A 27,489-nucleotide genomic window follows, 5' to 3' on the forward strand; every position below is an offset into this window, starting at 1 on the left:
AGAAGTTCTAAATTATATGTGTGTGTGTATATATATATATATAGTCTTTGAACAACACAAGAGTTAAGGGTGCTGATCCTTTCCATGGTCAAAAAGCCATGTTTAACTTTTGACTCCTCCAAAACTTAACGACTAATAGTCTACTGTTGACTGGAAGCCTTACCAATAACACAATTGATTAATACGTATTTTGTATGTTCTGTGTATTCTATACCGTGTTCTTACAATAAAGCTGGCGAAAAGAAAATGTTTTTAAGAAAATCATAAAAAAGAGACAATACATGTGTAGTGAGATACTGCAGTACTAGACTGTATTTGTCAAAACAAATCCACATGTAAGTGTTTCCATGTAGTTCAAACCCGTGTTGCTCGAGGGTCAACTGTGTATGTGTGTGTAGATAAATATTTTTTTCAGGCAAACGCTGTTCTACCGTAATCCAAGGGAGAAGGTAAGACAAGATTCAGGATTGTAGTTCCAGTTCCTTGAGTCGTAAAGAATTTAGATCCACTAAAGAGCTTGATTAGAAAGCTCAAAGTGTCAGCTTGAACAAGAACTTGCAATGGAAAAGAGAATCAAAAGTCCAGAAAGGGGAAAAAAAAGTCTAGAAAAGTTGCATGTAAAGAGTTATTATGAGAAAAATAATTGCAACGTAAAAATCGCGGAATTGGATTATAATGGTTAAAAAACATGAAAGCCTGCACACTGAGACAGAACCAAGACCTTGCCTATTATGCAACACGTTCCACAAGGCTGGCCAATTTCGACGTACATTATGGAGGGCTGAAGGGAAATGCCTCTCCCGAGATGGGGGTGGAGAGCCCCAGCCACGTGAGCGCCTGACCTCCAAATGCATAAATGCCAAAGGCTGTTAGAGCCAGTTGGCAACATGTGCAGGGATAGAAGAATCAGGAGATTATTCTTATAAACATGGTATGGGGTCTTACAGAAGGGAGCAAAAAGGAACCCTTGATTGGAATCCTTACAAGAACGGCTATATATTCTTTGTGACAGCAGAAACCTTTAAATATACAAACACATGGAATGTGGCAGCCTTGATGGGGAGGATTAAATACTCCGATGGAAAAAAAGAATCCAAAAATGAGGAGGAGAAAGGAAAATCTTGAGTTTCTTAAATTGTTTGCAAAGAAACTGGAGTCTATGACGGAATTTGGTCCTCATGACTGAAATGTTTCTTTGGTGTCGGAAAAAGTACTGCTGTCGTATCTCTCTTTAGAAATTCTTCTCTTTTTTTTTTTTCTCATAATAAAAATCCCGTGGCAGCTCCTTGTCTGGAGGACTTTAAAAATAGGAGCGATTTCATCTGTCTGGAATGGTCTGTGTCAGCACTTGCCCTAGGCAAGGTTGCCACATAGGCAAAAACTCCCCCTTCCCTCCTCCCTCCCAGACGCCCCCTCCTCCACTGCCTCCCAATGCCCTTCATGTCCTTGTGCACCCACCCCCAACTCTGTGTGGGCTGACCCCCTTCTCCAGGACCACAGCTTCAATGTGACCTCGCACATAAAATCCAAACCCCTTTCCCCTGGCTCTCTCCAGGTACTGGGGATGCAGTAGGTGTCACCCTAGCGGCCTATTTGCATTTTAAAATAGGACCCTGGTTAACCCGTGTGCATCTCGAGTTGGTAGAGCTTTGGACGGTGTAACCAAGTGGATCGGGGTCCAGGGAAGAGGAGAGGATTTTTGGTCGCTGGGGGAAGGGGGTGGGGTAGGCCGCCTTCCTGGAAGCTATTAAATCCCAGATGTGGGCCCCCGTTCGGCGTGCCACTGCCTTGAGGGAGAGGGTAGGGGGTGGGAGGAGGGTGGCTGGACTCTCTGACCTCTCAAGGTGGCCGTAAATTCTATGGGTCGGTGATTTCCAGCTCCAGTTCCCCTCGCCCGGCTTCCTGAGCCGCACCATGGGCACCGTGTGACTTGGCTTTAACTAGGGGTTTTCAGCGGCGTGTCTCTGGGCCTATCCGCCAGGGCCCAATTTTCCCATCACAGTCCTGCCTGTAGCCACCCTCGGGCTCAGCCATGGTGGCGGCTGGAGAGCAGCCCCAGCCGCGCTCCGCTCGAAGAGGTTTCCAGAGAGATCTTCAAAGCTCTTCCTCTTCTCAGAGAAGCCTAAGAAAGGGGCTGTCTTGTGCTCACCGTGTACGTGGGCTTTAGGGGGAAAAAATGATGTGTGGCCTTATGTGAACGAATGATGCCGTGCACAGATTTGGTGGGAAGGGCTGCAAAGTGAAGTCTACTCAAGGAGCTCGTGTGAGTCATTGGGCCAGTTTCATGTCAGCGCAACAGACTTTCAAGAGTCCCTGCTAGGTGCCCGGCTCTGAGTTAGACGTGGTGAGTCACAAGAAAAATGAAGCGAGGTCCCTGCTATGAAGGGACTCGGTCGAATGGGCAAGACAGACATCCCGGGTTAAGAGTACCAAGTGTGAGGTAAGCGAGGCTGCTTGGGAGCACCGAGGTTGCCCTTGACTCAACCTGTCGCTGATAGGGATCAGGGAAAGCTCTCCAGGGAAGACGGCATCTGAACTGAGTAGGAGTAAGCCAAACCAAAGAAAAGTGGGAAGGGCGGTCTGTGGAGAAGGAATGACAGGAGCAGAAGCAAGAGGCTTGAAACCACTTGACAGGTGTGAGGAACTGTGAGAGGGCTGCGATTATTAGAAAGGAAAATGCCAGCAAGGGGGAGGGGCAAGAGAAGAGGCTGGAGGGGCAGGCAGGGCCACGTGAGGGAGAGAGGGCCCAGCCTCCCGACCGAGAGTGTAGACTTTATCCTGAGGGGAGCCACAGAAGGATTTTTAAGCAGGTCAGATTTGCATCTTGATTAAACTATCTGTCAATTTTGGGGAAAGCATTCAAATTGCCTGCGGGATGAACTGATTAAGGACTTCCATTGAAAGGGTAGATTTGCAGATCTCGCCATAGTTAAGTGCAAGGCTTTCTTTTTCCAAGAGGGTTTGTCGTGAGTCTGAGGCTTTGGGCGGGGGATGCCTAAAACAATCTCCAGGTAGATGCATGTATTTATCTGTAAAACGTCCACGTTTGAGAGAAGGCAGGACCACTAAACGGTGCTTACGGTGCTTATGGGAAACAGTGTTTGGGGAGAGCTGGGTGGCTCCTACCCTTTCTTCCACACTGTCTAACAATAGCAGGTTAGGAACCTTGCAAACTGTGCTCTCATCTCTCTGTTTTGTTTAGCAAAAGTCATCCGGGAAGGCGCTGTTTAACCTGAGCTGCAGCCACTTAAATCTTGCTGAAAAGGAGTATTTCGGATTAGAATTCTGTAGCCATTCTGGAAATAATGTAAGTTGGTTTCATTACAGGGTTCTTTATGTCTAGAATTGCCTCTAAAATGCAGTTTGCGGCTAGGTACGCAGGGCTCAAACCTGACTGAAAAATGAAGCATTGAAACCCTTGCAAAATGCCTGGATTTAATAACAAGTTTCCCTCCTCCCTCCTTGCCTGTCTAAAATCACCTCAGTTTACCAAACAAACCCTTCTCTCCTCTGCTCCTCTTTTGTCACCCCAAGAACAGCAACCTCTGCGTTATCTGTTCCGATTTTCCGGAGGCTGGACCTCAGCCTCCACAATGAAGACTCCTAACCTCACCAATGATTCGGGGGACTCCTCTTTCCCCTCTCTCAGCTCCCAACATTCTCTATGCTCTTCCTTCTGTGTCCTGCTTTGGCATATCTGTTATCTGGCACCTTCCCAGAAAGGCTCATTAGATCTATTAAGCTGGCATTTGGGGGCTGTAGGGTTCAAATGCACAGCCAAATGCCTTCATTAGTCTTTGTAGTAACGAACGAGCTTTGGATGTGACACCTTTGCCACCGTACTTAGGCAGAGGAGCAGTGATTCAAATGTCAACAAGGAGTTGATAGATCAACGTTCACTGTCCCTGGAAAAATACAAGGGGGCTGATTGAGTGTGGTGGAGGTACGTCACCTCTTTGGCACTGCTGTTTCTAACTGTCTTTAGAAGGGGGTCCACGTAGTCTTGGTATTTGTTTATTTTGTGTTGACTTTTATCTGTTACCAAAAAAAAAAAAAGCTGTACTCAATGCCATGTTCTACCAAGTTTTTTTCATTAATGTTATCACAGGTCTGGTTGGAACTGCTGAAGCCCATTACAAAGCAAGTAAAAAGTAAGTATGGAAAATCACTGAAGAGATGTAATTCCCAGTTACAACTTGAAAAGGTTTCAATGACACCATGCTATTCCTCACCAAATATAAGGGGAGAAAAGGGCTTCGATGTATTATTTTAAACCTTCACAGGTCCAGTGAATTTAGTGATTAAAAATCATTTTAATTTTGCCCAAGATGAGAAAAAAACATGCTGCTGGTTCTTCGTGTAGAATGAAGAACACTGGTAATGACAGCACTCTGGGGATTGGCTCAAGTCTCGGAGAATCCTTGATATTCCCGGGGAAGGAAGAACTTCCTCTGCCCTTCAGGGTCCTTCTAGCCAGACTAAGAATCAAATGGACACGAGACAGAGGAACAGGGAAAATTCAAATTGAATCTTGTAAGTATGGGGAGGCCACACAGACATGGAAATTACGAAGACAGTCAGACAAAATGAGGCTTATGTGTCATCCTGAACGAGGGAGAAGGGAGTAGAGGTCTGGGACTTCAAAGGGAAAGAAAGCAATTCACAGAAAGAAGAAAAAGTAAATGTTTGGTAAACAAATGTTTGCTGGGCCACTCAGAAACAATGGGACATAGAGGACTTTGATCAAACAGGCCTTGGGAGGTCCCTCCCTGTCTACCACACCTAGTTCATATTATAATGTAGTTATCTAAGATGATAGCTCTCTTCCTGGTACAGACTCTCCTTTCCAATGTTGAGTTTAGCCAGTTGAGGGGGAGGTAAAGCGCATTTCCTGAATTGACTGGGATCTGATTGCTTTTAATTCAAACTAATCTTTTTTTTAAAAAATTTATTTATTTATTTGAGAGGGAGAGAGAGAATGAGCAGGAAGGGGGAGCAGAGGGAAATGGACAAGCTGACTTCCCACGGAGCAGGGAGCCGGGAGCCGGGAGCCTGGAGCCTGACGCGGGGCTCGAGCCCAGGACCCCGAGATTATGACCTGAGCCAAAGACAGGCACTTAAGTGACCGAGCCACCCAGGCGCCCCTTAACTCAAAATAATCTTAATGCCCAACTGGCCCATCTTAGGCAGCCTGACCTTGTTACTTATAATGCCCTTCACCTTCTGCCTGATGATGTTTTAGTTTTGTCATGTGACAGACACTGTCCATTTGTTTCGGTTCACATTTGAGTGACTGCTACGAACAGAATCCCCCCCCCCCCCCGTATTTCGCCACCTAGTATGGCGGTTCTGAAATTGCAGTGTGTATTAGGATCACTTGTTCAAATGCAGATAATGGAGCCTCATTCCCTGGTTGGGGCGCCAGCAGCCTGCGTGTTAAATTCCAGAGGTATTTCTGATGCAGGGGGATTTCAGCCAACACTTTGAGAAACGCTGTCTTATGGTGTGTCTTCGCTCACCTGCCCTCTCTGCGCTGATTTTGTCTGCTCCCACCGTATTTTAATCATCTGTCACATTATTTCAACGGCTTCCTAGCTGATTCCCGTAACTGATTCCGTCATCTACCCTACTTCTAAAGGGAACTACTGAAAATACAAAGGAGACCACATCACGCTCCAGCTTAACATGCCTGCATGGCTCCCTATCACGCTCCAGCTTAACATGCCTCTGTGGCTCCTTATCACGCTCCAGCTTAACGTGCCTCCGTGGCTCCTTATTGCCCTTGGAATGAAGTCCGACCTCGTTAGCACGATCCGCGAAGCACACCTGCCTGTCTAGTTTTCCCTCTGCCACTGACCCCTTCATATTCCTCTCTCTCCTGACTGTGGCAGAAGTAACTTCAAGTGTAGGGCTCTCCAAGAAAAGAAAAGATGTGCACCTAAATCAGAATTTCAAATTAAGAAAGAAATACTTTCTTTGTGTAAGTCTTTCCTTGTGTTATTGTCGTTTATCTACAATTCCGATCTAACCGGAGCCCTCTGTCCTCCCTCTTGTGCATCCCCGGCACTCAGGGCTCGCAAGCAGCCGTAGTGCTGCCTCTTCTACCGGGCTATGAGCGCTTAATTGTCTTTCCATTCCCTGGACTCTAGTCCAGTACAATGCTTGGCCTATAATAGGCACTTGACAAATATTTGCTGAACGAATGGTGCACGGATGTGTTTGCTTTTGATGCAAAGAGTTTCTTTTTTTCTTTTCAAATGCAAGTAGGAGTGAAGGCAAGTAGATGTGTTTTCTTAAAGCAGATTTTAAGCAACAAAGAAGCAGCAGTCCATCCACTTCTAGTTCCCCTTATGAGATGCTTGATGCCAGATGATAATTGCTTGCTTCTAAAGCTGGGCTCTTCTCACAGCCAGGAATGCAGAATCCCAAGTGGCAAATGGTATATATTTTTTTAAATGGGATACTTCTTAGAGGACCCAGTAGGGCCCAGAAAGAGGCACAGCTTTACAAAAAGAAACTCAGAGGGAGAGAGGGTAGAAAGAGGGGCAGGAGAACTTTCCCGATTGCTGTCCACATAAAGACACAATCCAGATGTAGCACCATCTTAGAAATATGAAAAATTGAAATTTGAAAGAAACGTCTGAGGGAGGGAGTGTTGGAGAGAGGGGGGAAGAGGACAGGGGGAAGTGTGTGTGTGTGTGTGTGTGTGTGTGTGTGTGTGTAAAGACCTGTAACTGTTGTGATGGACATTTAAATAAAACTTATGGAGATATTATGTTTTAAGATCCTAAGGAGGTTGTTTTCAAATTTATGGTGAAATTTTTCCCAGTGGACCCGGGACATCTTCGAGAAGAGCTTACAAGGTAGAGTAACTTCCCTGTATGTCTGCTGCATGATGTTACTTAAGAATCATTACTCTCCGTTTATCAGAGAATGGGCTTCTAGCCTCCTTTGGCAAGCGTGGCTCTCAGTCACTCTCTGGGAGATGGTGAGGAGCTAGAGAGAAGGTGGGCCTGGCTGGTCCCCAAAGTGTTAATCTTCCAAAGGGTGGGGACCTCAGGGAGAAGGAAGGGTGGCATTCTAGCAGGGCAGCCAGCCTGGGTGCCCACTTGGGGGTTCTGCCATTAACTGCTACAGCAATAAGAGCACTTGCCTTCGTTGCATCTGTGTTCCAATCAGAGGGCTGCTTGATGGCCCAAGTGTGGTACCAGCTAATTTCTGTGGATATTGAAAACCGAGCGTGTGTGTGTGTGTGTGTGTGTGTGTGCGCGCATCCCATAGGTAGAGAGTGATGATGACGTATGCTTATAAAAAATTTAAAAAGTAAAAAAATAAAAAGTCTAAAAAATGATTTAAATAAATTATTTATCATGTATAATATAAATCATTGATAATTTTATTATAATTCTTTAATAATTATAAATTATTCATAATTTTATATAATTTTAACAACCATTTATAATTATACATTATTCATAATTTTAGATAGGTAAAATATTTTATACTCATAAAAATAAAAAAGTTAAAAAGTCACCAGTATAAAACATTTTTTAAAAAGTATATTTATACTTATATACAATGCCCTTAAAAATTACAACGTAAACCTACTTCTCCAAAAATGCATTGTCAACCTAACACTCCTCCAAACGCGAGCATGCTTGCTAGACCCGAGAATCTCACCCTACAGGGGCTATGTGTGATCATCCAGCCCAGCCCTCCTGGCTTACAGCGGAGGAAACGGTCCAGGGAGCTAGAGTGACTTGGCCCGGCCTTCCCCCACAATGACACAGCTTGCAGCCAGTTCTTCTTCACTCCTTTGGTACAGGGGGCCTTGTTTGCTTGAGAGGTCTCTGCAGACAGACGTCACTTTTCACAAGTCTGTCACTGGCTCTCCCCCTCTCTCCACATTTGTGAGTTGTAGGCCACTTTCCCAGATAACCCGATATCTTGGTATCTGTATCAGTTTGCACTTGCTAACCCATTTCAGTTGAGTCTCAAATTGTGACCAATTTTAATGGAGATAAACTTTCTCTCCCCACCGCCAAAAAAAAGAATGAAAAAATCAATGTGATGATAAATGATTCATCAGCTGCTCAGAGTGAGGATTTGGTATTTGTAGCAGGCAGCTGTCCTCTTAATAGCAAGGAACGTGTCAAATGACAAGAAGTTTCCTTTCTTGCTTGCTAGGAGCAAAATGAGATTCTCTTTCCCTTCAGCACTTGAGGTCTATTGCTCTCATTTACATCTATATTTGAAAGCAGGCAATGGCGAAGTTCAGACTTCCTTTCTTTTTTCCTCAGTGGTCTGTTGAAGATACTTAACCATAGTTGACTTCACAAAGATGCCTTGTTTGGGGGCCAATCCATGAGTTTCTAAGAGTGGTATGCAAATACAAATTTTCTAATTGAGTCATTTCTAGCCCATTAGGAGAGCTCATAATTTGAAGGATTATAATGATGAATGCGTTTATAAATTGAATAATCACTTACTAATTTTACCTGTTTTTTCTAATCTAGATTTTTATCTATCACCTGCAATTAATTTTGATTTACCACATTGCCTTCAAGGCTTAATTGATTTAAATAAAAAAGTCCAGATAAAATGTTATTTAGAAAGGCACATCTTATATTGGGAAATGCCAACAGTAGATACTTAATGAATATGAATGTTTGAGTGTATAAAATAAAATACTGGAACCAATTTTGGACCATGGAAGAAAGCAGTCAATGATAGAATCCTCTTTATACACATCTTTTCAAAAGTTGATTCTCTTCTGATAAGGGCTTGAAAGTATAGGACAAATGCTGTCTCTTTGGCAAAGCTCTGGATACCTACCTGCACTTTCTGGGTCCCTGACGAGCCTTTGGTGGGTAAAAGGGTAGTGTGGTTTTGTTCCATTCAGGACATAAGAATTTCCTACCTGCTCTGTGCCAAGTGCTGGGCCGGGCTCTGATGATACAGAGAAGGTGGTCCGGGTGAAGCATGGCCTCACGTTCTTGGTTTCTGCAACACAATCTTTTAGATAGGAGAAGGCCTCAATTCAGTGGGTGACCTGACGTGTAGCCACAGTTTCACTATCTTTGGGCAAAATGACCTTGCCAAAATCACCTAAACTCTGCCTTTCTGTAATTGTAAAATGGGGGTGATTGTTCCTGCCCCACCAACCTAAGTTGTTTTGATAGGGAGTGCTTGATAGCATTTGGCAAACAGAGCGGCCCGAGTGGGCTTGGTCTTGCTGAATCTCCCTTTCTCTCGGGCTGGGTATGTGGCTTTGCTACGTGGCAGAAACCACGAGAGGATGATTGGCCAACTCCCTCAAGTTGGCGGGAGGATTTCACCGGGGTGATTCCTAATGGCTGTGAGGCCTGCCAAAATGCTGGATCAGCCGAGCTGTGGTCTGGTGCTGGCTTGGGGCTGAAGCAAAGCCTATGCCTTAGTCACCATTCCAAAAAGGCATCTCACTGTCTGGGGGCGCCGTTTCTTTCTTGAAACTTCTTGGATCGGGGAGAAGGGAAATGATTCTCTCTTGTTCCTGTTGCTTTCTCAAGAGATTTTCCCCCAACTTCTTTTCAGGTATCTTTTTACTCTTCAAATAAAGAAGGATTTGGCTGTAGGAAGGCTTCCATGCAGTGAGAACTGTACAGCGTTGATGGTATCTCACATCCTACAATGTAAGTAGCAGACATCGGCTTCGGGGCCTGTTAGGCAGATAGAGAACCGAGCAAAGGAGCAGAGCACCCCCCCACCCCCGCTTGTGCCCATCCTGTGTTAGGACTTCCAGAGGAGAGAAAGCCTGCTTAAGGTGTATGGAATCCTCATGGGCCAGTAGAAAGAGGCTGGACATTATAGTCTCTCAGCTTTGGATTCCAAATACAGTCCCTGCTATGTTCTAGCTGTTGTAGGCTTGCGTCCCATCACCTGTCTGTGCTTCAGTTTCCTAGTCTTTAGAATAGTGACAAGAGTACCTTTTCACGGAGTGGTTATGTAGACTAAAAGTAAATGCCGATTTTCTTCTATCATCGTGTGAATGTGCCCCCCCTCCCCCCCTCCCGCTAGGGGCTTGCTGTCCAGGGGCTGGGTTGGACTCATTTGTCCAGGCATGGATTTTGCGGGGCCAGCTCCATTCTCTGCTTGCCGCAGGATATATTTCTGGTACGGGCTTTCTGCAGCACACTGTCATGTTTGATGGGATTATTGCATTGCTCTTTATCATGAGTTTGGAGAACAAAACACAGAGTACAGCAGGTGAAAGAGGCTAAAAGGGAAAAAGGCCCCAGGCGTCTATTAGAGTTCCCCATTTGCTGACAGCCAAGTAGTTGGACTAGGCTGAATCATGAAGGCAGGGAGAAGGAGACCCCGGGAATGGTGGGAGCCTGCTTGGGAGGGGGTGAAGCTGGGCAGGCCAGGCTTCTCCTGCACCCCTAAGGCCGGGGTCCAGGCAGCTGGAGATAGTATTTCGTCTCCTATGGCCAGTGGACTCTCTCTCTCTTTTCTAGAGGGGTCTTCCAAGAATAGGCTGTTATTTACCACTTTTGCGGGATTATAACGTCATTTTTTAGCTTGTTTCACAAGTTCGGTGTTGACCTCTGTCCCTGACCTTCCTGACAGGCCAGAGCTGGTCGATTTCTGATTTCACTGGGAACACCAGAATGAAGTGCTTGGATAGGGACAGTGTCTCAATCAGTGTTTACCAATGGACACCTGACTGGGACAGGTGATGACAGCCCCTGGGATATCACGAATGCAGCGGGGAGTGAGAGCAATAGTAATCGGAAAAGGCTTCTGGAGGTGGCTTTTGTGCTGGACCTTAAAGGGGCACATAGGAATTGGATAGGCAGTGATAGGCAGAGATGCAGCTCAAGCATAGGGTCTGTTTAGAAGAGGGGCAGAAAGCTACACATCATACTGATGGGATTTGAATGCTTGGCTGGTGGGGGGCACGGGGGAAGGCGGATAGACGAAACAATGTGGGAAGACTTATCCTTTTTTATTATCAGCCTGTTAATGACGGGGGCTCCCCAACAGCCTCTCATGCCTGTTGGGGAGCCCAGTGTCATTGCTAACAGCTGAGCATTATGGATTTGGGCATTCCCTAGTGGCCGTTTCAGGCATAGCACAGAGGACTTGAGCTTTTCTAGAGGCTCTTTTGTCAATACAAGTTCTCTCCGTAGGGAAAAATCTAAAGTTTCAGTGAGTCCCACGCCTCACCATGCCCGTCACTGGGTGCTAAGGCAGTGTGCAGAGCACCAGCAGGCGGCTCGTTCGTTTGCTCATGTATTCATTCATCCGCTATTTATGTCGTAGGCACTCAAGAATCTCCATACGCTGACCTCATCTGCCTGTCTCTCCTACACATCCCTTTTATGAACGCTCTTAGTAACTTCTTTGTCATTCGCCCTACCACATGGCAGGTGCTGTTAGAGGCACAGGGAACGTGGCAGCGAACTGAACAGACACAATGCCTTGCTCTCCTGCAGCTCACATGTTGGCGGTGGAGGACAATCAGATAATAACCGAAATAAGGAAATTTATAACGTATGTTAGAAGGTGATAAGTGCATCAGAGAAAATCACATATGGAAGGAAGATGGGGAATCCTGGGGGGGGGTACTGAATTTTTCAATAAGGTAGTCAGGGTAGGCTTCACTGTGAACATGACAGGTGAACAAAGACTTGGAGGAGGCGAGAGGGCAAGCCTTGCAGAAATCTGCTGTAAGGTTGTTCCAGGTAGAGAGAACATCCTGTGCAAAGGGCCTGTGGTGGGAGTGTGCCAGGAGTATTCAAGAAACATTTAAGCAGGCTTTGTGGCTGGCTGGAACTGGGAGGTGGGGGACAGTAATCGTGGAGGTCCTTAGAAGCCTATTAAAGGCCTAGAACATTACATGAAATGGGAGACCATTGACGCATTTTAAGCAGAGACATGAGATGATCCGAATTGGGTTTTTTGTTTTTGTTTTTGTTTTTTTTTTTTTGTTAAAGGTTTTATTTATTTATTTGAAAGAGAGAGAGACAGCCAGTGAGAGAGGGAACACAAGCAGGGGGAGTGGAGAGGTAGAAGCAGGCTCCCAGTAGGGCAGGGAGCCCTATGCGGGGCTCGATCCTGGGACCCTGGGATCAGGCCCTGAGCCGGAGGCAGACGCTTAGCGACTAAGCCACCCGGGCGCCCCGATCTGAATTAGGTTTTAATGGGAACATGTTGGCTGCCAGGGTGAAAACCTAATGAGGGGACACCAGAGATGAGGCTGTTACAGTAGAGAGAGATGTTGGTAATTTGAGCCAGCGTGGTAACAGTGAAGATGCTCATAACATTTGCTACCTTCTTTTACTGCTGATATTTACTCATTTGTGTTTTGTAGGTCTCTTCCTAAATTGTCATAGTCTTGCATGGAGTGAAAAACCAGCACAGTCTTATGTGTTCTTGTGTTTTCTTAGAGTCAACATAGGGTCAGGGTCTTGTGCTTAATAAACAGTAGGGTTGATGTGTGTGTGTGTGTGTGTATGTGTCTATTTTTTTAAAGATTTTATTTAATTGAGAGAGAGAGGGGGAGAGGGCATGAGTGGGGGCAGGGAGGGGTAGAGGAAGAGGGAGAGGGAGAAGCAGACTCCCAGCTTAGCAGGGAGCCCAATGCAGGGCTGGATCTCAGGACCCTGAGATCATGACCTGAGCCAAAATCAAGAGTCAGATACTTAACCGATTGCATCACTCAGGTGCCCCTCTAATTTATTTTTAAAAACAGTTCTATTGAGGTATAATTTACTTATAAAATTCACCCTTTTAAAGACTACAACTCAACAGTTTTTTTGTAAATTTACAGAATTGTGCAACCATTACCACAATCCAGTTTTAGAACATTCCCATCACGCCAAGAGACTTCTTGGGCCCATTTGCAGTGACTCTCTGTTCCCACACTCAGCCCCAGTAACCACTAATTTACTTTCTGTTTCTATAGATTTGCCCTTTCTAGACATTTCGGTCAGAATGATAAAATGCATAGTCTTTTGCATCTGTGTGGCTTCGTTTCACTCAGCATAATAGTTTTGACATTCATGCATGTTCTAGCATGAATCGCAGCAGTTTGTTCCTTTCTCTTGCTGGGTAACATTCCATTTTATGGACATACCACAGTTGGTTCATCTATGTACTTGATTGTGGACATTTGGATTGTTTCCAGCTTAGCTAATATGAATGATGTTATGAACATTCATGTACAAGTCTTTGTTTGGACATGTTCTAGTATCTATTGAATAGATTCCTAGGAGGGTAATTGCCTCATCTTAAGGTAAATTTATGTTGAAAATGTTAAGAAACTGCCCAACTGTTTTCCAAATTGTAACAATAAAACCAGAAATGTATCACATTTCCAGTTTCTCCACATCTTCACCAATAGTTGGTATTATCTTTTTTTTTTTTTTTTTTTTTTTTGGTCGTGGCCATTCTAGTGGGTATAAAGAGCTGTCTCACGGCAATTGTAATTTGCACTTAGTAATGATGTGGTGCACCTTCTCATCTCTCTATTAACAGTCCCTACGTTTTTGTTGGCAAAATGCCTTTCAGCTGTTTTGCCCATTTTCAAATGGATTGTTGTCTTCTTATTGAATTTTGAGATATTTTTTATATATTCTTTTTTGAAGTTTGTTTATTTATTTATTTATTTATTTATTTATTTATTTATTTATTTATTTAAGTAATCTCTACGTGGGGCTCAAACTCACGACCCTGAGATCGAGTTGCATTCTGTTCCAACGGAGCCAGCCAGGCGCTTCAGATTTTTATATATTCTGATTAAAAATCATTTATGAGATATGTAATTTGAAAAATTTCCCCCCAGCTTGGTGGCCTGACTTTCTGTTTCTTAATCCTGGCTTTCGGAGTGGAACAGTCTTTAATTTTGGCAGAATTCCCCTTTCTCAATATGTTTTAGTGGATCGTGCTTTCGGTGTACCTAAGAACTCTTTGCCTAACCTAAGGTCACAAAGATTTTCTCCTGTTTTCTTCTAGAGCCTTTGCATGTTTGCCTCTTAGATTTAGTTATATGACCCATTTTGAGTTACTTTTTTGTCTGCTCATATGGTGTATGTTGTGAAGTATGGACCCGACTTCATCTTTTTTCCCATGTGGTTGTCCATTTTCCCCATGATTTGAAAAGACTATCATTTCCCCCATTGAATTGTCTTGGCTTCTTTTTAAAAAAACAATTGACCATTAATGTAAGGGCTTATTTCTGGATTCTTAATTATGTTCCATTGATCTATATGCCCTTATGCAATTATTACACTGTCTTATTTATTGTGGCTTTGTATTAAGTTTTGAAATAGGGAAGTATGTATTTTCCAACTTCATTCTTCTTTTTCAAATTCGCTTTGGTTATTTCCTGTGTGTTTCCATGTCAGTTTTCAGATCATCTATCAATTTCTAGTAAAAGATGTGGTGGGAATTGCATTGAATTTATAGAACAATTTTGGCAGAACTACGAGCTTAACAATATTGAGTCTTATAATGCGTGAACCCAAAATGTCTCTCCATTTATACAGATCTGTAAAAAATTTCTGTCAGCAATGTTTTGTAATCATCAGTATACACGCCTTATACATCTTTTTGTTAAATTTATTCCTGAGCATTTTATGTTTTTTTAGATGCTATTGTAAATGGAACTTTCTTAGTTTCATTTTTGAATTGTTCATTGCTAGTGTATGCAGATACAAGTACTTTTGGTATATTGATCTTCTATTTTGCTACCTTGAAGAACTCCTATATTTTAGGAGGTTTTTGTGGATTCCTTAGGATTTTCCACACACACCATCATGTTGACTACAAGACAGTTTTTTCTCTTCCTTTTCAGTGCGAATTTCTGATATTTTTTTCTTGTTGACTAATTGCACTGACTAGGACTACCAGTACAATGGTGGATAGAAGTGGCAAGAACAGACATCCTTGTCTTGTTTCTGGTCATAAGAGAAAGTATTCAGTTTCTCACCATTTAGTATGATTATGATGTTAGCTGTCGGTTTTTCTTTTTCTTTTTTTTTTAAGATTTTATTTATTTATTTGACAGAGAGAGACAGCCAGAGAGAGAGGGAACACAAGTAGGGGGAGTGGGAGAGGAAGAAGCAGGCTCCCAGCGGAGGAGCCTGATGTGGGGCTCGATACCAGAACGCCGGGATCACACCCTGAGCCGAAGGCAGACACTTAACGACTGAGCCACCCAGGCGCCCCAGCTGTCGGTTTTTCATAGATAACCTTTATCAGGTTGAAGAAGTTCCCCTCTATTCCTTGTTTCTTGGATTAAAAAAAAATTTTTATTATTATATTTTTGTTGAAAGAGAGAAAGAGAGAGAGAGAGAGAGCAGGGGGATAGGTGAGGGACAGAGAGAGAGAGATGAGGAAAGAGAGAATCTTAAACAGGCTCCACGCCCAGTGTGGAGCTGGACGAGGCTCGATCTCATGACCCTGAAATCATGACCTGAGCTGAAATCAAGAGTCAGACACTTAACCGACTGAGCCACCCAGGTGCCCCTGCATGTTTATTTTTTTTAAATCATGAAATGGTGTTGGATTTTTTCCAAAGTTTTTCTGCATCATTTGAAATGATAATGTTTTTTGTTGTCCCTTATTCTATTGACATAGTATATCACATTAATTAATCTTCACGTGTTGAACTGATCTTGCAATCGTGGGATAAATCCTGCTATGTCATGATGTATAATCCTTTTTTTATGTTGCTGGATTCAGTTTACTAGTATTTTGTTGAGGATTTTTGCCTCTGTATTCATGAGGTGTATTGATCTGTAATTTCCTTGTGATGAATTTGTCTGGTTTGGGTATCAGAGTAATACTGGCCTCATAGAATGAATTGGTAAGTATTTCTTCTATTTTCTGGAAGAGTTTGTGAAGAATTTGTCTTCATATCTTTGAATATTTGATAGAATTAATCAGTGAAATCATATGGGCCTGATTGTGTTTTAATGAGATTTGTATGTTTATCAATTTTAGCGAAAAATAAGTTAAAAAGCCATTGATTTGGCCTTTTTTTAAAAAAAAAAGCTTGTTTTTTTAAAAGATTTTATTTATTTGATAGAGAGAGACACAGTGAGAGAGGGAACAGAAGCAGGGGGAGTGGGAGAGGGAGAAGCAGGCTTCCTGCTGAGCAGGGAGCCCGATGCAGGGCTCGATGCAGGGCTCCATCCCAGGACCCTGGGATCATGACCTGAGCTGAAGGCAAATGCTTAACGACTGAGCCACCCAGGCGCCCCTAAAAAAAAGCTTGTTGTATGAGGATTTTCATTATAATGTGACTTTTTAAAAATATATGTACATACCTCATCTGTCATGAGCATGTCAATGAGCATGTTATCTGTCTAAAATGTAATAGAAAAATCAAGAGAAAAGAGGAAGTAAGTTTCCAGCACTCAAAATCAGTGTCTCATGTCCATATATTTTAGTCACAGGATTCCATGGAGAATGTATTTACTATTACAATACATAAAATGCTAATAGTTTTGGCTATCTAGGTTCTCAGTTAGAAGTCATAATTACAACCAAGTGGGGAGACCTTTTCAGGAGAAGTCAGTAACCAGGAAGTGATTCATATCAATCTGACAGAGAGGAAAAGGGCGTAAAAATTATAAAGAAGACACAATAATTCAAAACTCAAGACATTTTGAAGCCATTAACTGCAGGGGCAGATAATCCTGTATACCCCAATCACCTCTGCGACATCGTGCTATGACAGATGTTATAACAGTAAACTGGAGACATCTAGAAAAGAGCAGATTATGATCAGGGCTAAGCTGCCAGTGATTCGGAAAAGCCAGAATGATTTCCAGAGTGATTCATTTACTGGGGATTCCAGATAGCTGGGGTTTTACACTCGTTTCGTCCAGAGTGATGAATGGCTGTGGCTGGCTTGCATTGTCCTTGGCGCTTACAGTCTCCTTTTCTGATAATGTACAATCTGGGTGGAGTGAGATTAGGGGCCCACCTGAGTTTGCTAGTTTGCTCTACCAAAATACAGGAAACTAGGTGGCTTAAATGGCAGCAATGCATTTTCTCACAGTTCTGCAGGCTGGAAATCCAAGACTGAAGTGTCGGCAGCTTCGGTTTCTTCTGAGGCCTCTCTGCTTGGCTTGCAGATTGTTGCCCTCCGGTTGCTTCCTCACCTGCTCTTTCCTCTGCGTGCCTGCAATCCTGGTGTCCCTTTGCAGGGTCAAATTTCCTCTTCTTAGAAGGACACTAGTCAGATTGGATTGGGACCCACCCTACTGACTCATTTTAACTCAATCCCTTCTTTATAGGCCCTATCTCTAAATACAGTCACATTCTGAGGTACAGGGTTTGGGACTTCCACATACGAATTTGAGCGGGGTGTGGGGGGACACCCAATTCAACCCATCATAGGGACTGGTGAGAAGAAAAAGATCATAAACAGAGTGTGAAAGAAGGAACTAATGAAATATTCCTCGGTGATCTTGGAGTCTTTAAGACCTACACTGTGCCTGTGATTTACTATACTGAGGCTTTATAGCAACCCACTGGTTCTGATTTGATAAAAGACCCAGTTAGTTCCCCCATCCTGAAACATACATACATATAAAGCATGGAGTGGGGGGCCTAGGGCCACACTGGCTGCAAAGAAAGGGCTGTGTGGGGGAGGTCAGAGGGTCTGCTGAGTGCTTCATTGCTAAAACTCCTCAATGCTGATGTGAAAAATGTCACTTCTCTGCCATGCAGCAGAACTGGGAGACTTTCATGAAGAAACAGATAAGAAACATCTGGAACAGACCCGCTACTTACCGAACCAAGACTGTTTGGAGAGCAAGATCATGCACTTTCATCAGAAGCACGTGTGAGTACCTCAGCTAGCACCTGCTTCCACCAGCAGGGAACGCGAAAGCTGGGGACAGGCTCTTAAAAGCAAGTCCTTAAGTCAGAGAAGCTTTGGGCTCAGGAAAACGCTGAGCTCCTTATGGAGCCCTTAGGTTGGAGGTGTCATTCTTTCTGCATTTATTAGGCTCATAAATTCTTTGCAGTGGCAGGAGCCCAGCTGAATCTGACATTCTGCTACTGGATATAGCGAGGAAGCTGGATATGTACGGCATCAGGCCTCACCCCGCCAGTGACGGCGAAGGCACGCAGATCCACCTGGCTGTCGCTCACATGGGAGTACTGGTGTTACGGGTAACAACTCTTTCCTTTCACGTCCTGCAGCTTTGGGCGTTATCTTGGCTCAAACTTGGTGTCGGTTCCTGATGTGACCTCGCCCCTCAGTCTCACCACCAGCCAGAAAGGGAGGGTCAGTCTTCTCCCCTCAATGTGCTTTGCTTCCTTCCATTTGTGGTCTCTGACTGACTGTTTTGACTCTGAGGAGCTCACACATTCAATCGGGCCGGCATGGTGGAAAGAGAAAGTCAAGAGGCCCTTTGGAACTTTTAGACCCTAAATACGAATATGGATTTTGGCATCCTAAAAGCTTAGGCTGTGACACCAAGTGCACTCACCTTGTCCAAATCCACCAGAAACAACCCAAAAGGACCAAATTAGAACACTGAAGTTAAGTCATAAACAGGTCAGGTGTAGAGTTGCCTCGAAGAATCTCGGCCTTCTCATGTTTCGGGTTGTAAACTTTGCAACACGAGTCACACAGGTGGGCAAAAGACCCAATGGGTCACAGGCATAGGTCTTCCCCCAGGAAGCAATTTAACCCATTCCACTCTAACCACTGCCCCCCCCAGCCCCCATCGGTCCTTGCCATTTCCTACTGCGTGGGAGAAAATGGGGAAGGAGAGGGGAGCAAGGCCATCGCATGAGTTGTGAGCTCTTCCAGGGTGAGTACTTCTGTGGACTGTGTGGAATGACGTAGCCAGTCTATTTTGTCCCTCCCCAAACCCAGTCGAATAATACTTGCATACTGAGTACTTTGTATGGGGTTCAGTATTGCATTATTCTTTTTTTAAAAAAAACAAAACCAGCTTTATTGAGATATGATTTGCATACTATGCAATTCATCTGGCTTACCTGTTCAGTTCATTGGGTTTCAGCGTATTTACAGAGTCGGGCAGCAACTATTCATTCACGTGTCCTTCCGTCAGTGTAGTTACTGTACAGCCACCCTGTGCCAGACGCTAGAGCTGCACAGGGAGGCAGGAGGGATCCTGACTTCACGGACCTTGTATTCTACAAAGTCTTTCCTTTTTTTAAAAAAAGATTTATTTATTTATTTGAGAGAGAGAGAACACAGGCAGGGGGAGAGGCAGAGGCAGAGGGAGAGGAAGAGAGAATCCTCAAGCAGACTCCCTGCTGAGTGCAGAGCCTGATGCAGGGCTCCATCTCAGCACCCTGAGATCATGACCTGAGCCGAAATCAAGAGTCGGACGTTCAACTGGCTGAGCCACCCGGGTGCCCCACAGACCTTGCATTCTAATAGGGGGAAGACAGACAATGAAACAAGTAATTTTAAACAAATGCCATGTATTTGTGCTCTAAGAAATATGGGGTGCTAAGGTAACATGTGTGAAAGGGGTTTAACATTTAAGCTAAGGGGGTGCCTGGCTGGCTCAGCTGGAAGAGCTTACAACTTTTGATCTCAGGGTCATGAATTCTGGCCCCATGCTGGGTGTAGAGATTACTAAAAATAAGTAAATAAATAAAGTTAAAAAATTTAAGCCAAGACCTGAGGAAGTTGTCCAGATCAAAAAGATAGGGTTAAAAATAAAATAAAATAAAATAAAGGGGTCTCAAAAAAAAAACCCCAAAAACAAAGAGATAGGGTTGGCAGGTGAGGGAAGGGATTCCAGACAAAGGGCACACAGATGAAACAATCAACAAACTAACATTAAGGGCTGCCTGGGTGGCGCAGTCGTTAAGCATCTGCCTTTGGCTCAGGGCGTGATCCCGGCACTCTGGGATCGAGCCCTACATCAGGCTCCTCCGCTAGGAGCCTGCTTCTTCCTCTCCCACTCCCCCTGCTTGCGTTCCCTCTCTCGCTGGCTGTCTCTGTCAAATTAAATAAAATCTTTAAAAAAAAAAAACTAACATTAAGCACAACCTATGGCTAAGGTCATTAAGATATAATTTATTTGGAGAGACCAGAGCACTAGTGATCAATATCAGTCAGTAAGTAATCAAAAGCTAATATATCCTATCTACCTGAAGTTGCGTGACAAGTATACATAACAAACTAATAAATGTGGGTACCCATAGAGAATGGGTAGATGGGTACAGAGGGACAGAGATAGGAGTGATGGTGTTGGGAGCGAGACCTCTCGTTGTATATATTTTTTGTATACCTTTGATTTTTGGACCATGTGAACAAACAAATATCAAGCAACCGACCGACCAACCAACCAGCCAACCACCCAAAAGAGCTAAATGGTTTGGGCAGTCCAGAAGAGCCCAAGGAGTTCAGAGGAGTTAGAAATGGATAGTTATACAGAATATTTTAGAGGGGATGCTACCAGACTGGCAAGACAGCTTGACTGTGGGGAAGGCAATTCTGGGTAAGGAGAATGAGGGAAGGTATAGGGTTGGACAGAAGGGTGTTTTCTAGAATCAGTGGGAAAGAAGGCTGGGTGTTCAATACAAGCTGAGGCAGGACACCCCAGCCAAACGTGTTTAGACTTGATGGTGCATGCAGTGAGGAGCTCTGGAGGGTGTTTGAGTAAATGGGGTGGCAGTTGAATCGGGAAACATTGGAAGGGGGTGCAATTAGAGAAGCTACAGTAGTCATCCCTTCCTCCCATGACCTCTCTATCCTGGCTGGAAACCTCTCCCAGGCATACCCCTTCTTGCTTGCATTTTGGAGCAGTCTTACGTCCCCCTGGAATACCTTCTTTGGCCGCAGCTTCTACCTAGTACGGCAGGACCAGTCTGTGCAAGAGGTAGGATGGTCCCATGCATGAAGCACATTTTCTAACAGGTTCTCATTGTCTTCCAAACCAGCTTGTGCTGACATTCACCTTGAAATCTGCCATGCGTGTCATTACAGGGAAATACAAAGATCAATACTTTCAACTGGGCAAAAATCCGCAAGTTGAGCTTTAAGAGAAAGCATTTTCTCATCAAACTTCATGCCAACATCTTGGTAAGTAGCTTTCTAATAAATTCTTTTGCTTTCTGTTCACTTGGGATTTCTTGGTTGTTTCAGCAAATGGTCTGAATGTGAGTGGTGAAAGCTATGGGTGATGTACTCCCTCTTTTGCCTCTACATAAATAAACCAGAGCGTTAGTCATATTTTTGCTCGAGGCAAAACACCAAGAAATCCTATTGGCAGTTCAGAATGAATTAACTAGTAGGAAAACGGGGTGGCTGGAATGAAAGACAAGTCTCCTTAAAAACCATTTTTTTTTCAGGGATTTGATAAGTCAAATGGAAGTGATGAGATCTAGGACTATGGATATGTTTATTTGCTGTTATCTGCCCCATTTTATATTTTCATCTCTTTTCCTTAAGCAAAAATAACTGAACACTGAGTACATGCCAAATAATCGAACACCTACTATTTGCAAAGCAGGTTGGGGGGGTCGGGGGTGGGCATAGATTAGGCAAAAGCAGCTTTTATTGGTCAAGGCTGCATTGTACAGAGTAAGACAAAGGTCCTAGAAAGGACGTTCTTTTGTGACTCTAAAGGAAGTGAAACATGTGCATCTACTCATTTTTTAACCTACAGAAGATGCAGTAGTGTGGGCTTCATTCTCTGGATCTTAGCCTTACACAAAAGTGTTCGTTTGAGCAGTTCAGGAGACTGTCTCCAGTGTGACGCTCGGGGAGCATCCCAGGGCTGCATGCAGGAACCTGGAAAGGAAGGAGGGAAGAGTGGCTCAGCAGAAAACAGGGCTGCATGCACGCATGCGCGAATGGCAGTCATAGAATGGGTGGGGGATGGGGAAAACTTGAACTTTAGGTCTGGAAGGTTAAGTAAGCTCCCCTAGAGCAGATTAGGGTATTCCAAATGAGCAATACAGAGCATCGTAGAACAAGGCAGCAGAGGGAGGACAAAGTGTTTCTAGCTGGTATGTTAGAAAGACTCCCATACATGTAATCATCCTATAAAGCCTACCATCTGTAAGGAAATCGCCTCCCACCGCCCCCCCGTCTCCTGTTGGTCATTTATAACTTCTTGTCACCTTGAAAGGATGTCCTTTGATGTTCATTTTAACCTAATTTACAACTTCATAAAAATGTTCCTGGCAGAGAAGAGGAGGTAAAAAAGCGTTTGAGGTGTGGGGGCTGCAGAGCGAGATTGGTTTCTCAGAGAAGGCTCTGTTTTTTAGCAGTGGCCCTGTCTATTCCTCGGAAGGTTGCCAATCATTTGGTTTTAGTAGGTGTGAAGTCCATAGGGAGCCAAGTGGAAAATCAGAAGCTGCATGGCCCCTGGACCAATAGTTTGGAAAGCATTGAAATTCGAAGTTCTTTGATAGTCTTGAAGGATGTTTGGTTTGATGGAAATTGGTTTACACAGGTGTTGTGCAAGGACACCTTGGAGTTCACCATGGCCAGCCGAGATGCCTGCAAGGCTTTCTGGAAGACCTGTGTGGAGTACCATGCTTTCTTCAGACTTTCTGAAGAGCCCAAATCCAAGCCCAAAACCCTACTGTGCAGCAAGGGTTCCAGTTTCCGCTATAGGTAATGAAATATTGCACGTAGGCAAACTGTACACACAACTTCTTTTCAGTAACATGGCAGGCAGTGGAAGGCGTTGAATTCTAGAAGCAATGAAGAATCCATCTCAGTCACTTAAAGGGTGATCCCCTTTACTGCTCCTTCTCTGTATGACACATGAGGTCAATATTTCCTAACAGGGAGATGCGGAGGAGGGAAGCACCCTAGTTAAGGGGCCAGATCAGAATATCAGCAAGGATGGGGGGGTCACTTATGCTGTTTGAGAAGATATATTTCATGAACCTATTGTTTTCCTTACATCGCAACTTATATGCAAGCCATGGAAAGGAAAGCTCAGCTTTGGTGGTGGTTGCGTGAGAGATAGGTGGGGAGACAGCCTTGGAGGAGCTAAGGGAGGCAGAACGCTGAGCAATACGGCAGTAGAGGCTCCTCCCGGCAGGTGACACTTTAGAGGAATGGAAGCAAGGTCAAAATAAGATCTCGTTTTTACGGGAACACACCAGCCTAGGAATTTCTTGGAAGAAGGCTTCAAAACTCTTAGCTAAGATTTAAAAAACAAAAACAAAAACAAAAAACACCTTCTAAATGTTTCCCATAGGGGATTTTCAAATAGTGGAAGCCCGCCTCAGTAAGCACTGAGATTGTAAAAACATATATATTTTTGATGGACTTTTTCCAAAATGTATTTTACAAATCCCCGCCTTCTTAAACAGATGATACTGAGCATATTTTGCCCTTTTCTTGATGACTGGAGCTATTATAAACATCACTTACCCTCTGCAGGCAGCTGTGGTACAGTGATGGCCTGGGGGGAGGGCGAGGCATGGCCTGGGTGAGGGAGGGGGAGGCACGTCAGTCCCTGCACCTCAGTGATAAATGGCTCAGACTTTTTGGGTTTTATTATTTTTCCTGATTTCTTTTTTGGCTCTTGTGTTTCTCCCAGCCGTCAGCTGGCTTTCTTTGCTGGTGTCTGTCTGGCTGGAGCAAACCCCTTCTACTGTTTAGTTAGTTGTTTTTCTTCTGTCAGGAATTGGGAAACCAGATAAATAGCCTTATTAGAAATTGTGTGTAGGGGCACCTGGGTGGCACAGCGGTTAAACGTCTGCCTTCGGCTCAGGGCGTGATCCCGGCGTTATGGAATCGAGCCCCACATCAGGCTCCTCCACTATGAGCCTGCTTCTTCTTCTCCCACTCCCCCTGCTTGTGTTCCCTCTCTCGCTGGCTGTCTCTATCTCTGTCAAATAAATAAATAAAATCTTTAAAAAAAAAAGAAATTGTGTGTAAATTTGCAGGTGGGGAAAAGGCCTTTATAGGAAAAAACTTTATAGGAAAGTTCTTTTTCAAGGCCAGAATTTTTAACTGTGATATAGTCCTGTTCCGAAGCTTTTAAAAATCTTCTGGGTTCTGAGTAGTGGAGGTTGCTCTAGTCCTGATAGTTGGAAAAGCGGGTAGTATCATTACTGTGATGGTCAAAGATTCATGGCGGATGCCATTCATTGGGACTCTTGACTTCAACAGTAAATGTAGCTTTGGAGTTTTAGTAGCCTACTGGCTTATGAGTGGTGTTAATAAAATGTTTGTATCATTCTTTATCACAGCGGAAGAACCCAACGGCAGCTTTTGGAATATGGAAAGAAAGGGAGGTTGAGGAGCTTGCCATTTGAGAGGTACACAGTTCTCTCTCTCTCTCTCTCTCACTCATGTTGGTTTTAAGCTGAATGTAGAGATTTCTGTGTATTCTGTATGTGCCTGCAGGCCATTTCAATTCCTTCTCTGTTTGTGGATTGCAGGAAACATTACCCATCTCAGTACCATGAGCGACAATGCAGGTCCTCACCGGACCTCCTCTCTGATGTGTCAAAACAAGTAAGATTCCTGAAAATCCCTTCTTCTTAGATAAGTGGACTGCATCTGCATGTCAAATGCTTTTAAGCATTGATTCTGCCAGCGTCTCCCAGTGTGTAAAAAGGCGACTCTGAGTAGGCTAGCCTCCCCAGGAGGTCTGTCAACTCAGTCTTTCCAGCCAATAGAAGACCATTTAATAAATTACCACTCGTGTGTACCTTATGGACTGAAAGGATCTGGCACATCTCTAAATTGCAACTTGTATTGCTAACATCATGCAAAATGAGGCTCCAAATGCATTTCTATGGCTTTGAATTTTTAAAACTAAAAGCTCTTCTTTTTTTTTTTACCTAATGAAAAATTTTAAGGCTTAGAGGAAACTCTAAGGTCTTGGGTTAACGTTTTAAAGTACTCTTGCTGTGTAATTTTGTCACTTAATTTAAGAACAAAGTGCTGTTCTCCTGGAACCGTGAGAGATAATGGCTTCATTTGAGTTTTATAAGCATTAACCACGTTAATTATTTTTCTTTTGCTCTCCCTAAAAAAAATAATTATAGGTCTCACAAACTCTCACGTCTTCATTCAAATCATAGGCAGTTTTTATCTCAAAGGCTTCACGGAGGTATAATGATAGAAGGTGCCATCTAACATATGACCCTCTCGTGCCATTCATACGCTCCTTCCCACCATTTTACAGAGAATAGGGAGGAGGCCGGAGCGGGGAGGTGAGGAGACCTGCCTTAAGATCACACAGCAGAGCCAGGGCCAGAAGGCAGAACCCCTGGCTCATTTATAAATGAGCCACTAAACCATCCTGCCTGAAGTACCACGTCAGCTGAAGTGCATGGGGAACTCAGAGGCAGGGAGTGGAATGGCAGTGAGAAAGACTGTCGTGTATACTTTTTAGCACATGGATTGGGACATGGTACAAGGTATTTCCCTTTCTGTATACATTCATCAACCTTGGAATAGAACATGGATCGAAATGACCTTGTGAAAAATACCTTTGTGAAATTCAAGGCGAGTTTAGGTCCCTACCCCCACCCCAACCAAATGGCTTTTCTCTTCTTTCACCAACATATCCTCTCTCTCAAGGTGGAAGATTTGAGACTGGCGTACGGCGGTGGGTATTACCGAAATGTGAATGGAGTGCACGCATCAGAGCCGGTGCTAGACAGTAGGAGGAGAAACTCAGCAGTGGAGGTGACGTTTGCAGCTGAGCTGGAGCGTTCCAAACCAGAGGCAGATCCCACACTGTTACATCAGTCCCAAAGCAGTTCCTCTTTCCCTTTTATTTATACAGACCCTGTCTTTAGTACTGACCCGGATCCCAGAGACTACTTTGAGGAAAGGAGTCCTCTGAGCTCCTTCCAACCGAGCTGTAAGTTTGCTGACAATCACAGGAGCACATCTTCTGGCCTTGCAAGCAAAGTGAGTCCAGCAAGGCAGCTAACTTACACAGATGTGCCCTATATTCCTTGTACTGGTCAGCAGGTCGATATTATGCCTCCCCAAGTCTTTTTTTATGTGGACAGACCAACCCAGGTGCCCAAACGGTCTCCAGTCATGGCAGAGGAAAGGGAAAGGCCAGACAGCTGTCTAGAGCCCACTGCAATGAAGCCAGCCAAAAGAAGCCCAAGGAATGTCAGAATGAAGAGCTTTCAGCAAGAGTGTCAAGAACTCCAAGAAGCTATGGCCAGGACTAGTGGTAGGAGCAACATCAACATAGATCTGGAAGCGGAAGACCCAAATTTAGAAGATGCGTTTGCATATAGCATTCAAGAGCACACCCCGAAACGATCCCAGAGCCAATCAGACATGAAAACGATCCGTTTTCCTTTTGGGTCCGAATTTAGACCTTTAGGGCCTTGTCCTACTCTGAGTCGTAAAGCTGACCTTTTTACATATATGTTTGCAGAGCAGGAGTTTCCAACAGTTTTGATGGATCAGGGAGCGGCAGAAAGGTACGTAGCTAGTGAATCCAGTGATTCGGAATCAGAAATTCTTAAACCAGACTACTACTCTTTGTATGGCAAAGGAATAAGGTCACCCATGGCCAGAATCCGCTTATCTTCTGGTAGTCTGCAGCTTGATGAAGAGGATGAAGGTGTTTCTTTCAATACGCCAACTGCTGAAGACAGGACTTTGCTAAAACCATGTAATTACTTTTTAGCTTAAAAGTGTGAACTCACTGAACATTTCTGGGCCAGGTCCATGTTGCCAACTTAGGTAAAAAATAAGGAATCTTCTGCACAAACCATTTTCTTAGTTACCATTCATTGCTATTAAGGGGATTGCCTACATTTGGGCACCTAGCTTATGAAAGATCCAGCGGCTGCCTCGTTCCTCAAGCTCCCCTCTTCAGTTTCCTCTGAAGGGACTCTGGAATATACCCTCTCCTCACCAGAGCCATGGTGGGGCGAGGTGGCTATTTGTCATCTCTGCTTTACATTTCCCCACAGAGACATTATCGATAAAGTTCAGGCTCTTCAACACTGAATAATGGTGACAGTATGGGCTGGCATATCATTGGCCCCTGATGTCCTTTAGTGATTTAGTAGATTGTGACTGTGTTGGTCATTTTGTTCCTAAGCCATACTATGACTAAAGGTTCTAGTAAAAATGGTCCCGTTATGTGTTAAAGACTTCAATTTTTATAACATATATTAGGGGGAGCATGGCCCTCCTGTACCTCAGGAACAAGATGGTGGCATAGATCCTCTCATCAGAATACAAGCTTATAACGCATCTAGGATTTGGAAGAATTCTAAACCCTGGAAATTCATGAATTAATCTATTTCTAAAGCCAGTATATGCCCGATGAAGATATTATGACGTTTGACCTCTAACTTCTCTACTCTACTATTATATGTCATGACAGATAAAAGTTAACATGTTGGTTTATCTACTTTCTCCTGCAAGACTTTATTTTTTGCCATCTCTTATTGCATGTATGTAGGTAAGGAAATGAGATGGATGGTATTTTAATAAAGAGTGATGGAAATCCATTTATTAAAAAAAAATAAGTT

At 43.9% G+C, this 27,489-nt stretch overlaps 1 protein-coding gene across 1 annotated transcript; it reads left to right on the forward strand.

The window, feature by feature from the left end:
• The first annotated feature begins 2,765 nt into the window (after positions 1 to 2,765).
• Positions 2,766 to 27,485, forward strand: FRMD7 (FERM domain containing 7). Its single transcript, XM_045795968.2, has 12 exons — positions 2,766 to 2,810; positions 3,203 to 3,307; positions 4,109 to 4,151; positions 6,785 to 6,863; positions 9,574 to 9,671; positions 17,728 to 17,842; positions 18,027 to 18,174; positions 20,981 to 21,076; positions 22,455 to 22,618; positions 24,214 to 24,282; positions 24,406 to 24,481; positions 25,556 to 27,485. Exons 4-12 carry the CDS (start codon positions 6,811 to 6,813, stop codon positions 26,636 to 26,638), a joined length of 1,902 nt encoding a protein of 633 aa, XP_045651924.2. The 5' UTR covers positions 2,766 to 2,810; positions 3,203 to 3,307; positions 4,109 to 4,151; positions 6,785 to 6,810; the 3' UTR covers positions 26,639 to 27,485.
• Positions 27,486 to 27,489: the final 4 nt, after the last annotated feature.

This window comes from Ursus americanus, chromosome X (assembly GCF_024610735.1).
Source record: "Ursus americanus isolate L20-20 chromosome X, mUrsAme1.1.p, whole genome shotgun sequence".
Classification (NCBI taxonomy): Eukaryota; Metazoa; Chordata; class Mammalia; order Carnivora; family Ursidae; genus Ursus; species Ursus americanus.